Source organism: Pleurodeles waltl, chromosome 11, assembly GCF_031143425.1.
Source record: "Pleurodeles waltl isolate 20211129_DDA chromosome 11, aPleWal1.hap1.20221129, whole genome shotgun sequence".
Classification (NCBI taxonomy): Eukaryota; Metazoa; Chordata; class Amphibia; order Caudata; family Salamandridae; genus Pleurodeles; species Pleurodeles waltl.
This window is the reverse complement of record NC_090450.1, coordinates 798,471,827-798,484,979: the sequence shown is the minus strand read 5'-3', so window position 1 is coordinate 798,484,979 and position 13,153 is coordinate 798,471,827. Positions and strand designations below refer to the sequence as shown.

The window sequence follows — 13,153 nt, the reverse complement described above, 5'->3', positions numbered from 1 at the left end:
GCGGTCCCCCTGGGCCAGGAGTTCCTCCCAAGCCAAAGGCTCCGGTCTCATCTCGGTTGCAACCCCCTAGTTCTCTGGATTAGTGTTCCCAGGAGGGTCCAAATAGCAGAGCTTCACAGGCTCACATCTGGCATCATCTTGGTTTGGCCAAGCCCCACGTCCCTGGATGTTTTCATCACTTTGCTGCTTTCCATGAAAAGTTTAATGTGTGTAAAAGTTTTAACTGACTGATTCTCCCCTTTAGCTTAGGAAGCAGATACTCTTGTTGTATGTCTAAGGTCCTGCCCTTGGCTAAGGACAGTAGGCTGACCACTATATTTGATTATCTTTCAATGAGATTTGGGTAGTGTCCTATGACTCTCCAAAGCACTGGCACCTAAAATGATACAAGGCCCTTGAGAGATGAAATATTCAGAGGGACCCTGGCTCTCAGCAATCTGCAGTTCAAGGGCATTAGAAAAGGATGTTTTGTCCCAGCTGGATTATTCAGGGCTTCAGATTAATCTTTCACGTCAATCTGCAGTATAGCACAAGGAGCATAATATACAACTTTTATTAGTTATGAAGCCTGTAAGAGAGATGGACTCCTTCCACTTTAACCCTTTAACATGATGAAGTGATCAGCATAACAGATAAGACATTCTTGAGACCAGTGCTAAAAGTCTGTGCTGACCTCACCCTTTATCAGGTACCTCTTTACCTCTGATGAGAGAGAATACTGAAAGATGAAAAAGTACAAGTAAATCAATCTCTGTCAGGCAATAGGTACGACTTACCATATGACCTCGAGGACACAGATTTGAACTGGATGCAGAGGTAAGAAAGTCAAGTCAGACTGACATGTGACAATGTGCATATTGGTCTCGAGGGCAGGAAGATGAAGGGGAAATACTGAGGGTACTTAGCAACAAGAGCTCTAGTAGACTTCACTAAGCCTCCTTGAGTCCTTAGGTAACATGGACAAGAGGCAAAAGCTGAACATAATGGAGATGGGCTGGGGTAAGCTGGGTAAAGTAGAAGAAAACTATCACAGTTACCACACATTATGCATGTTTATCCAAGGTTCTGTAATATACAATAATGTTAATACTACTGTATTGTATTGGTATTTACATAGCACTTTCCATACCCAGTGCAAAGTGTAAAACACTGCCTGAATTACTGAGTAATTAGTGGCTTTGTATGAAACATTTACATAGTGCTTCATAGCCCTAATTAGGTCATAAAGCGCTTACATTTTCATCAGAATCCTAGGCACCCTATTGTTGTGTGGCTGAATGACGGCTGTAGGTGGGCCTATATTGGAAAATGTTGAGGCAGGTGAGTGATCTTTGGAGACACTCTAAAAGTGCACAGAGTTTCACAATGCATAAGCATTTGTGCTGTGGTAAGGGTAAGAAGACTCAGGCATGTATCTTTTACACAGAAACTGTTACAAACTGAAGCTGCCATTACTGTCGTCTTCATAGTCCACCGATTAGAAAACCATTCTGAAATATGCACAAATGTGGGAAAGAAATGAGAATTCTCTAAAAGCTGGTGCATCAAGGGTCACGGTGAACTTAACACATTAGGATATTGAAAACCATGCAGAGGCATTTCAATCTATGTCGTAAGGGATGGCAGTTACCCTGGCTACTGAATACACAGATATTCGGGTTGAGCTGCATAATATAAACCCCTTATGTCATGTCCCAATCTAAGATCATGCATGATCTTCAAAAATACTTGCGTCATATTTTGGTAAAAGGTTCCTGATTGCCCATATTCTTTGTGTAAGGTTTGTTCAATACGTTGTACACAGCTTCCAACTATAAGGGGACTTCTGAAATAAGGGATGATTAGCAGTAGTGACATTCATGATTTAAGGTTCATCCTTTGCTTGAAGAATTTAGAATTTGGATTGTAGAAAAATCAGTCTTGTGCTATGAATTTCCCTGTGGGTGATGAAGAGGGCTTTGAAGAAGATTCTTCGTGTGACAGGTAGTCAGGGCAGGGCATTAAGGGCAGAAGTGATGTTTGAAAAGACTTGCTAACGTTTGATGATTAGCTGTTTTGAAAAAACAATGTGGAGTCTGTTGTTATACTCTAAACATGACTTCATAATGTCTGCTAAAGTTTGGACCACTGAGTGGTAGCCCAGGTAGGGAACGTTCCGTTGTGATGCAATCATAGTGCTTCCAGCACTTTTTGTCACATAGCCAGCCTGGCATTCAAATCAAACTTGCATTCAATATCCTTAATTCTTTTGAAGCAGCGGGGGGAGGTACAATCAATAGGCCAGGCAGTGGTAAAGTGTTAGGATTTTCATATTCCACAAGTTAAGATTGTTCATAATATAGTAAATATATTTAAAATATAAACAGTAATAAGAAAATGGGATGCGTCCAAAACACAATATAAATGCAACTCAGTATTCACACAGTGAAAGCAGTAATCTCAATGATGACAGTAATCTTATATTGAAAACTGTAAGACAAGCAAGATAGTAATTAAGGGTGTGCGAAATTCGCATAAATTGTTTTCACTTAATTACACAAAATGTCTGCAATATTACATAAAATACAAATCCATCATTTAGGAAATGTGTCCTTGTTTCAAATTTTGGCACCAGAGCGCATTTCACGCTAAACAAAAGTACAAAAAATGAAGGCACTGGGAATAACAGCTGCTTGCATTCTGTTGTTCCCATGTATTCGTGGTTTGTTTTGGTGTATTTGTGGTATTTTTTTTGTTTGTTTTAAAGCAAAGGGTGCATAATTAAGTGAAGTGGGATGATGGCAGTGAAATGTGATTTTCTCAAAATTAGGTAGATTACGAATAAGAATTTCGTCCAGGTCTAACAGTAAATCACACAATACAGCAATGAAATCACACCGCCAGCTAAATACAGTATAATAGTCACACAATTTTAATAATCACAAAGCTTGGAATATACCTGAAATGAAAATATAGAGTCAATACAATAAAAAAGGAATCAGCAGAATGATGAGGTGTTCACAAAGAGCTAAAGGTCGCTAAGCTTAGAATGGATGCAATAGCCAAATGGAAGACTGCAATCGTCCCACCCAAAACGTATTATTATGAATTACTCTGTACGATTTAAGGAACACGACTTATAAGGTTTGCAAACAACTAAATCAATAAATGCCAAGTTAATTCAACAGCAATATCAAGGGTCTCTGCAAAGGAAGGGAACAGTTTCTCTGCAACTTCAGTGTGTGAGTTGTTCAAGGTTTGCCTATAACTTTGGCACTTTGTGAGCTCAGGCTATGAAAGCTCTCTGTTCCTGGACTCTTCAGCTAACATTTGGACCTCAGCGCTAATGGAGGAGAAGCTGGTCAATGGCCCAGCAGCAGAATTGGTCCAGCCAGTGCCAGAGGCACTCCTCAAGGGGTCAAATGATATTGAATGTAGGCCTAATGGTGGAAACTCAAACATACCCACAGTGCCCAGAGGCACACATGTGACCACAGCCTGAATAATGCCATCATGGCACAGAGGAATTGAGCTTGGACGTCTCCAGGTGCTGGGATTTTCGGATATGCTGGTGCCACATAAGGTAGTAGCTGCAGTAGGCTCGGAAACAGGCTTTGGGGCAGCTTCTGGTGTCGGTCATGCCACTGAAATGGGCTCCGTGGGTGGAGTGATGTCAATGAGCTACTGTTCCTAGGCAAATGGACAAGGAGTGCAAAAAGATGGCCTACTTTGAGCAATGTCATCCCTTCTTCTCTTTATGTGTTGCACCTTCCTTTCCTTCATGGATTTGGATGACAACGAGTAACACAACGTCGAGGCTAACCTTGACTGACACTCATCAAGGGCATATGCCCTACAGAGTTTAGCAGCCTGAGAGGTCACTAGTGCTAGTTGCCCCACAATACAAAGCCAAAAATAAAATATGGGTAAAGGTACAGGGCAAAGGAAAAAAAGGAAAAAATGTGGGGATGGCAGTACAGCACAGGCTTTTTTTTGGACTTTTGTCTGATTAACTACTTTTTTCGAAATCTTTGTGGTCACTGCATACATTTTACCTTGGAGGCATGTCGAAGGTGGATGTACAGTTGTTCTGTGGCATTATGCACCAGAGTTACATGACACCGCTATTCCCAAGCAAATCTAAGGGACATAGCAGATGAATTGTTTATTTGTCCTTTCTTCCCCTTTTCTGTCAGTTTTTTTTATGGATTACTAACGCATCATCATAATTCTAAATCATTTCATTTAAAGGCACACAGATTAGAAGGATAATCTATCTTTCCTCACGTACAATATGGGTAATATTTAAAGCGAACTGGAAACAGAATCTGTAATTTCACTAAAACTAGAAGTAGCACTTTCAAACGAGAAATTATGAGGCAGTTCTATACTTTCAGTGTAACTATGAAGCTAAGTAATTTCAGGGACTCCATCTAGATCTTTCTGTCCAACCTACTTGTCAATCAGTTTCATAGGAAAAAGGCTCTCAGCTAAGCCGTACAGAGCTAGTTGAGAGAGAACCTTCTAGTTCTTGGTTTATTTTCCCCATCCTCCCAAAATAGGATATGACCTTTTAATCAGGAAAGTAAAAATCCATAACTCACATCATCCAGCACTTGACTCTTTGTTGTGCTATACTTCTGTGCGATGGCATCAGCTACAGCGCTTGTACCCATAAATAATGTGTTCCAATTGTGGGAGCTGAAGGAAGAATAGAAAAACTGGATGTACATCATGTACTCATAAATCAAGTGAAAAAAGCTTCTCAAATATTGCATGATGCTTTCCCTTCTCTTTAACTGCAGAGAGAAGACACATGATGAAAGTTATATGCAAAAAATATCAAAAAAAGGCAGGGGAAAAGCCAACAAGACAAGTAAGAATTGAAGGTAAAGAAATAAATGAGGGTGGTAAGATGGAGGGCAGGACAAATCAAAGTCGAAAGAAGAAAGAGGAGGAGGATCTGTGAGAAGGAAAACATGCTGCAGAGAAACAAAGGGTGGGGAGTAAGAAGACTGCAAGAGATGTAAGAGGAAAAAAGAGAAAAAAAAGTGGGGGCGATGGAATTAATACAGTTTGGCAAGAATAGGGTGCAGTATAGGGGAAAAGACAATGACAATCCTAAAGACAAAAAGGTGATTTCAAAAAGTGAACAGGCTGGAAACAACAAGTTTGGCATGAGTGAAAATAATGTGGAGGAGAACTGGAAAAGTTAAGACCTACCCACTTCAACTCATTGACAATCATGTGTTAAGTATTTTTCCCACACCTTCAGCTCTGCTAATCATACAGCTGCATGCTCTTCAAATTCAGGTTTCAAAGCCATTGCTATCTGGCTCAATGCAAATTATCTATGGTTAAATGGTGAAAACAAAGAGGTCCCAATTCATGGAGGGTACTGCCTTTGGACACCAATGTTCTGGCCTAACTCACTCAGTCTTTCTATTACTCTATTAGAAATTAATGCAGAAACACTGGATGCACAAGTAGAAGAGGTGTTAGAACCCTGCCATTTTCAATTTAAAAATCATTAGCAAATCTTACTTTATTTACCAGAGACTCACTATAGCCTGGCTATGAGTTTTGTTTTTCTGGCCAGATTAGTCTATATCTCTGGACTCTATCTGGTCCTTCCACAGGTTTTACTGGGATAGCTATGGCATCTTCAAAAGGGCTCCAGTTCACCCTCTTAACATAAGTTAAAGCCCAACCCTGTGGCTTCAATTCTGGCCCAATTTCAGTGTCTTCCTATTGAGTAGTGAATCAGGTTCAAGGCACTCTGCATTGCCCTTAAGGCCTTTGCACCAGGATTTCCTTACTTCAATTTTATGAGTGATCTCATCTTTCATTGATAAACTCCAGCAAAAACAGAGTGTTTGCAAAATCACATACTGGAGGCAACACATTCATTATCTACGCCTCTCAGTTCTGGTGCTCCCAGGTCTTGAATATTTCAGCATAGTTAGGCAATTTGGCTTTCTGATGACAGAATAAGGCTTGATTGAGTGTGAAATCAAGAATACTTTACACCATTCTTGGACTAGATTACTGGGGGCCAAACATACTATTACAATCAGGAATGTGCAATTTGCGCAACAACTAATTTGTGAATGAGAATGCAACTTAACATGAGGCACATGCAGATATAGGCAGCATTATAAATTGTTCATTTACCAGGATCCCAAAATGGCCTACCTAATGGATATAAATAGGCAGGTCATAATTTGAGAGCCCCTGTGAATGGCTGCAAACACAAAAGGGGTATAAAGTAAGACAATAGGATATTTACAAGGAAAAAGAAGCTGAGACTGAAGGAAAAAGAAAACAACAGCAAGGTGGGAAGGAGTAAAAAGATGACAGGTAGAGGGAGGAATGAAGGAAAAAGAGGGAAAAGGAAGGCAAGCCAGGAGAGAACATTTGGAAAGACAGCGAGAAACATGTTTAAAGAAATATATGTAGGCTTTGCAAAAAAAAATTTAAAAAAATTGCTTTCCTGTAATAAACATGTTTTCCCTGAACGTCATATTCTCTTACGATTTTCACTATAAGCCAAAACCTTCAACACAAGGTGGGTAGAACATGTGGCAAATGGTGGGATATGGCATTGAAAAGGTGTGTGACTGAAAACCAAAGAATTTTACATGGCTTCTATTGTTAATATAAACTAAATATCAGAGAGGATGACGAAGGAGCGAAGAAAAGGAAAGGAAATCATACAGGATGAAAGGAAAGGGAGGATGAAGTGTTTGGGAGGGGAAAGGTAATAGAGAAAGTGTGGGACAGGAAGCAGAAGGAGGAGAGCAGAAAGAGGTGAAATAGGTGGTGGCGTTAGGAAGAGACAAAGATTGTTAAAAGGAGAGAGGGCATAGTGGAAGGCAGGGTGGACAGATGGGGGAAAAGAAACAGTGAGAAGAGCAGGTCACGTATGACTGGTATTTGAATTGTGTGAACCTAGACGAAAAGGACGATAGCTTTATGTCAAACACAGAGGTACAATCGCAAAGTGAATCTAGGCAATGATTTTTGGTTGTGAGAAGGGAAGAGGACTATTTATCGTGCCTTGATGTAGAGTTCTTTAGAGAGGTGTGACTTCACCTCTTTAATGATGTGAGAGAAAAAATGTAAGGAGAGAGACAGAAAGAGAGATGATTATAGATGGAGGTGCTGAGAGAGAGAGAGGGAGAAACAGACTAAGAATGGGCAGGAACATGATGAGAGGCTTGGGTACTCTATTGTGAGTCAAATAAAGAAGCAGAAGAAAGGTGTAAGAGAAGAAGCATGTATTAGCTACAACCCCTTCAAACTCAACCTCCGTTAAGAAAGCCTCATAGAGTCAAACACATTGATAAAGTGACACTGTTTGGTAAGTGGCAAGGTTATATGTGACAAACAAAAGTCTCCTACAAAAACACACAACAGCCATATATGTGTGACAGAGTATGTCGCGCCCCCCCAGCCCGGGAGCATGGACAAGAACGCGCCACATACGGAGCTCATAGTTAACGTCTTAATTCAACAGCGTACAACATTCAACTAACTTCTCACCATCTCATAACCGTTAAAGACATCTTAACACCTCCCAGATTGATTGCATAATCCCTTTACTTGAATCCACTGTCAGACATGTGAAGTTCTAGCGTTCATAGTCCTATTACACTACAGAGTGGACCCTCCTTCACATACACATACGTTTCCCCATCTCAATGTAAAAACAAGCATACCAAAGCAGAAAAGAAATGTCCTACAGATGCACAGGGGAGATGGTTTAGCATGTATGGTTTGTGCAGATGTGAGACGGATTGTTTCGATAAGACTACTTGTGGGGTTAAGTTTAGCACATCATGTCACAACACCAATATCAGCTCTCTTTCTCTTATGTTTTGATTCTATTCTCATAGCAGTGTCTGAGAGATGCACCTTTTGAAACTGCACCAGCAAGAATGTTTCTACAGGGAATCCTAGCAAAGTGATTAAATTCCACTGACAAGCAACAAACTGAAGATGACAAGTGGAATGAAGAGGTGAAGAAGGGTGCAGGCCAACAACAGTATTCACCAAAAAAGGCAATCATGGATACACGCTACACATTTGACCTTGTCAGACACAATCTTGGGCTAATCAACCTTCACAAGTGAGCCTCTTCTTCAAGATGAGAGTCCCAACTGTTAACTGGAACACAACTCACACACGTACTCGTCTACAAGAGTGACACCATTGATGCACACTATCCCACTGATTTGGATGCCCTGCCAGATGGCCATACCTGGAACTGCTCGCTTTGTCCTTAGATGCTTTTTGCTTTTTGAAAGTAGATGATCCTGCTGTGTTGGGGTCAGTCTCTCCGTCGTCTTTTCTTATAGTGGAAGGAAGCACATGCAGCATTCTACCCTAATGAGATGAGTTAACATCAAATTAAGAGTGAAAGCAAAGGGGCCAATTTACATAAAAACAAACAGGCTGTTTCAGAGCAATCACGTTCACACACAGTACAAGTGTGGCTATATTCAAAAACATTGACAGAGCAGCAGCATGTATAGTCAGTGAAGAAAGCCACACAATCAGGCAATGGTACAGTTGGTACACATACACACAGAGGCATTCAATTGCATACTTTAGAACTACATATCAGCCACAGGTGCAGTAACAATGCCAGCTGTTTGCACAGGCAGATACAGGACAGTTATTCACAAGTACAGAGCAGAGGAAGAGAAGCAACTCATTCACATATACACATAAGCAAATGAGAGTACCCTGGGTACATAAAGGTAGCGACTAAAGCATATGAATGCATGAATGTTTCACAGTACAACTGTGAACACATGCAGTGACATAAAAACTGCAAACTTAGGCAGTGTCAAAGCAGCTGTGCCCACACACTGCATCAGAGTAACTGCATACACTGGCAGTGTCAAAGCAGCTATAGACACAAACAGAGTCTAAGAAGCTGTACGCATAACAATGACAAAGAAACAACACATTGGGAGGACACAAAGGGCAATCTAAATACAATAAAAGTAAAAGTAAGCAGACCATCAGGCACCTGACACAACCCTTATATAATGGCAATAAGGGGGAGAGAGGGGAGGATCCTACTAATAATATCCTCTATATATGACAATTTATAATGCCAGATGAACCAATGTCAAACGCACACTGCGCGTTAGAACTACCACTTAGAGTTTGTGGTACAAATGTATGAATTATTTTGGTATGAAACATACAGGATAGTTACAGCATCCCAAAAGGCTAACAGTGCACAACAGTGACTACCCAACAGGCTTTAATATTCAAGAAAGAGGTAGTGAGGAGTTAGATAAAAATATACATTTCATTTCACTCCCTTAGTGCACTTGTGGTATCTTAAAATAATTTCGCAACTTGGGGCTGCCTAAGAGAAGAAATGTTGTGCTGTGTCAGATACCCTAAAAGCTGTCCATACAAGGAGCTTAGAGGCATCCTGTGCCCTTGCCTCATTTGTTGAATCAAATCTGTTAAAATCAGCAGTGAGACTTATATGAGCTTGTATATCCCATCCAGATGGCACAGAAAATCAGCACCATACAATTCATATGGGTTCACCAGACGATAAATACACTAAATAGGTAGTGTTTTTCCACTCATCTCTTTTTTGTGTTTAACTTGACACAAACATACCTGGAACACATGGCCATCCACCTCAGCATAAGCCTTGACTGCATGTTCAGGGATCATGAACGTGATGAAAGCAAAGCCCTTCGGCTTTTTTGTCAGACTGTCAATAGGAAAGAGTATCTCGGATAGGGGACCTGCAAGAGTTCAAATCACCAGTCATGATATTCTGAGAGACATGTACAAAAGCACCTCTTGAAGAAACTAGAGAGAAGTGGCAGTATTGGACAGCAAAAGTGCAGAAACTAGCTTTGATATGTCACAAATCATGGTGCTCACCATCATCTATGGTAATGCTGCCTTCTTTCTTACAGTCTTTCACTGCCCCAGGCTCAAGGATGTGAACTCCATAGAATTAACCGCCCCAGAATAGTTTTCTACCTACCTTGAAGCTTTTCAATGCCTCAACATGGGTAGTAAGCGCTATATAAATGCTATTAGAATACAATAAAATACAATTTAAGGTCTTAATAAATGCTGATAATATATCATCAAGTAGAGCTCAAACTGCCCATGGACTCTGACATACAGGGACCAGAAGGATGACCTACATAAATAAATGAACAGATTAACATGATTTGCCGTGGCCTCTGGGCAAAGATGAATATGTTATCATTGCAAACAAAAGGCACTGCCAAAAATACGACTTTTCAAAGAGTCCCATGACATTAGTGAAAAATAGTGAGTAGCTTTTAGCATTCTATTACATTGCTTATCAAATGAGATACAGTCCAGTTCCCCACCACTAACCTCAGTGTGACCACGATGAGCTAATCATATGTCTGCTCAGGAGAAACAGTTTCAACCACAAACAGTAAGAAAATTAGTTCCTTACCTGTAAGTGTAGTTCTCCAGTATTGGAATCTTTCATAGATTCACATGTTTGAATCATTCCTCGTCGTCGAGATGGGAGTCCCCGGTACATCATAAAAGCAATGTAATTATAAATATAATGTATGAAGGCCTAAGGGATCCCACTTTAGTAATCTATCCTTGTCAATTTGAGAAAAGAGACCAAACTTAGGTTTCAACCAATCAGGCTGCCCTTCCCTCTAGAACACGCCTGTGAAAAGCTCTAGTCACTCAGATTTTCCAAAGCACGAGTGCTGAAGTACCTGATGGAGACAACATGAAACAGTGAGCTTCCCAGGGGAGGAGGGAGGGTCGCATGCGAATCTATGAAAGAATCCAATACAGGAGAACTACAGTTACAGGTAAGTAACTCATTTTCTTACTCCGGTATTGGAACTTTCATAGATTTGCATGCTTGAATCAGACTAGCAAGCAGCAGTGAAGCACAATGTATGATAAACATTACCATATTAACTGATAGAAGTAATAGTATGAATGGAAGAAGAAAACTTTAAATTATCTATTGTTATGCAAACAAAAGATTACTACACAGTGGTAAACAATAAACAGCGCATTGTCAAATGAAGAAAACATTATTATTCAATGTGTACAAAGCATAGTGGATTGGGGGAAAAAGGGAAAATACAACAGTTCACCGTTACTGGAACAAATGTCGCAGCACCGCTTGTCCCACTGCTTCATCACCCTGTGACATTTCCTCCAAGCAATAGTGCCTTGCAAAAGTATGCATGCACCTCCAGGTGGCTGCTCTGCAAATGTCCTGGATGGACACCCCAGCGAAGTTCGCCGTGGATGCTTCAACCGCCCTAGTAGAATGTGCATGTGTCGGTCTGCACAGGGGTTTTCCTACAGCCTTATGACAATAATCAATAGCACAGGATATCCACCTTGCAATCCCCGGTTTAGAAAGCGACTGGCCTTTCCTTGGAGCGTTGAATGCTACAAACAGTTGACTTGAATTTCTAAAGTCTTTTGTCCTGTCCAGAAAAAATCTGAGACACCTTTTGACATCCAAGGAATGAAGAGCCTGTTCCGCTGGTGTTGAAGGATCTGGGAAATGCGACTTTAACACTACTGGTTGATTAATGTGAAAATCCAAAAGAACTCTGGGTATGAACTTTGGATTTGTTCGCAGGACTACCTTGTCCTCTTTAAACTGTAAAAAAGGGTCTTGAATAGTGAATGCTTGGATTTCGCTAACGCCTCTAGATAAGGTCAGGGCAAGAAGAAGAGCAACTTTCAATGACAGGAATTTTAAGTCCGCCCTGTGAATAGGCTCGAATAGATCTTTCATTAACCGAGACAAAACTACGTTAAGCTGCCAAGATGGAGGTGGTGGTCTGACTGGCAGGAAAGAACGAAAAAGTCCTTTAAGGAACTGTTCGATAACCCTTGTCAACCACAAAGATGGCAAGTTCTCCTTCCGCCTATAACGGCAAATTGAAGCAAAGTGGACTCTAAGCAAAGCATTCGCCAAACCTGATCTAGCAAAGTGGATGAGTACCTTTCCAGATCATATGTGTATTACTATTGTAATTGTCTAAGACTGCTAGTATCAATGTTAAAACCAGATACCTGAAAAATCTATGTTCTTTATGACTAGAGCCGAGGCCCTATAATGGAAAACTACCAGTAAATCGTTATTTGCCCTCAGTACACGACAGATGATGATTACTAGAACAGAGATCAGACCCCACCGACTCCCTGTACGTTGAATAAGGGCCCAGTCCCGACCCTATAACCCTATAACAAGGTAACAGGGGCATTAACCAGATAACAAAAAATAAACAATAACTAACTATCATGGAACTGCCTTATAATTCCACACACTACAAAATATCTCACGGTAGTAAACAACAAAGTATGTGAAATCTTCCTAATACACACCACACTCGACCAGCGCTGACATTAGAACCGTTTAGCCCCCATTATCACCCCAAGGGATGGGACTAGACCACGTAAAGATAAATTAATTCCAATACAGGGACACACAACACGATATAACCTGAGACATATTAACGCTCCCATTACTTGGCTTTACTTTATTCTACAATAAGAAAATGGGAAAAAAAAAAAAATAGAACACAAGGACATAATACAACATAATACCGCATAACAAAGCAAAATAATATGACATCTTACACTGCCACACCACACCACATTATAACATCACAATGTAAATTATAAACTATTAGCTATTCCTTTCCCCGGACGTTCGTACCTACCCCCATCCTAATCATTATTACTATCTTAAACTATGATCTACAACAGAACGACTATGATGGTGGCACATACCAAGTAAGACCTTAGTAGGTCAGTATTATGATGTAATAATACACGGCAAGGAGTTTGCAATGGGATGAGATACGCATTATCTTCGCGTAACCCGGGGCTCAGCTACACCCATTACCTATCGTACGATTAATAGAGAGACACTTGGCATAATGGGTCTTAACATGATAATGTGATAAGATACCAGGATATGTTATGTTGATCAACCTAATATGTCATTGAAACGTTGTAAGGCGAGACGAGGCAGTGTTATAGTTGAAAAGAAATGCTCAGGAAGTATTATATTATATAGTATATTGGTATCTTTATGTACCCTTACATACGCGAGAACTGTAATACTCTGTTTGAGCTCTTTCCCCCC

General features: G+C 40.5%; 1 protein-coding gene across 1 annotated transcript in view; it reads right to left on the bottom strand.

Annotated features, from left to right (window-relative positions):
- RBM19 (RNA binding motif protein 19) overlaps nt 1-13,153 on the bottom strand; it is a 478,795-nt gene that overhangs the window by 341,520 nt on the left and 124,122 nt on the right. The window contains exons 11-13 of the mRNA XM_069214526.1: nt 9,634-9,764; nt 8,243-8,367; nt 4,584-4,680 (exon numbers count right to left, since the gene is read on the bottom strand). Coding sequence (XP_069070627.1) covers nt 4,584-4,680; nt 8,243-8,367; nt 9,634-9,764 — 353 coding nt within the window. The remainder of the gene's footprint in view (nt 1-4,583; nt 4,681-8,242; nt 8,368-9,633; nt 9,765-13,153) is intronic.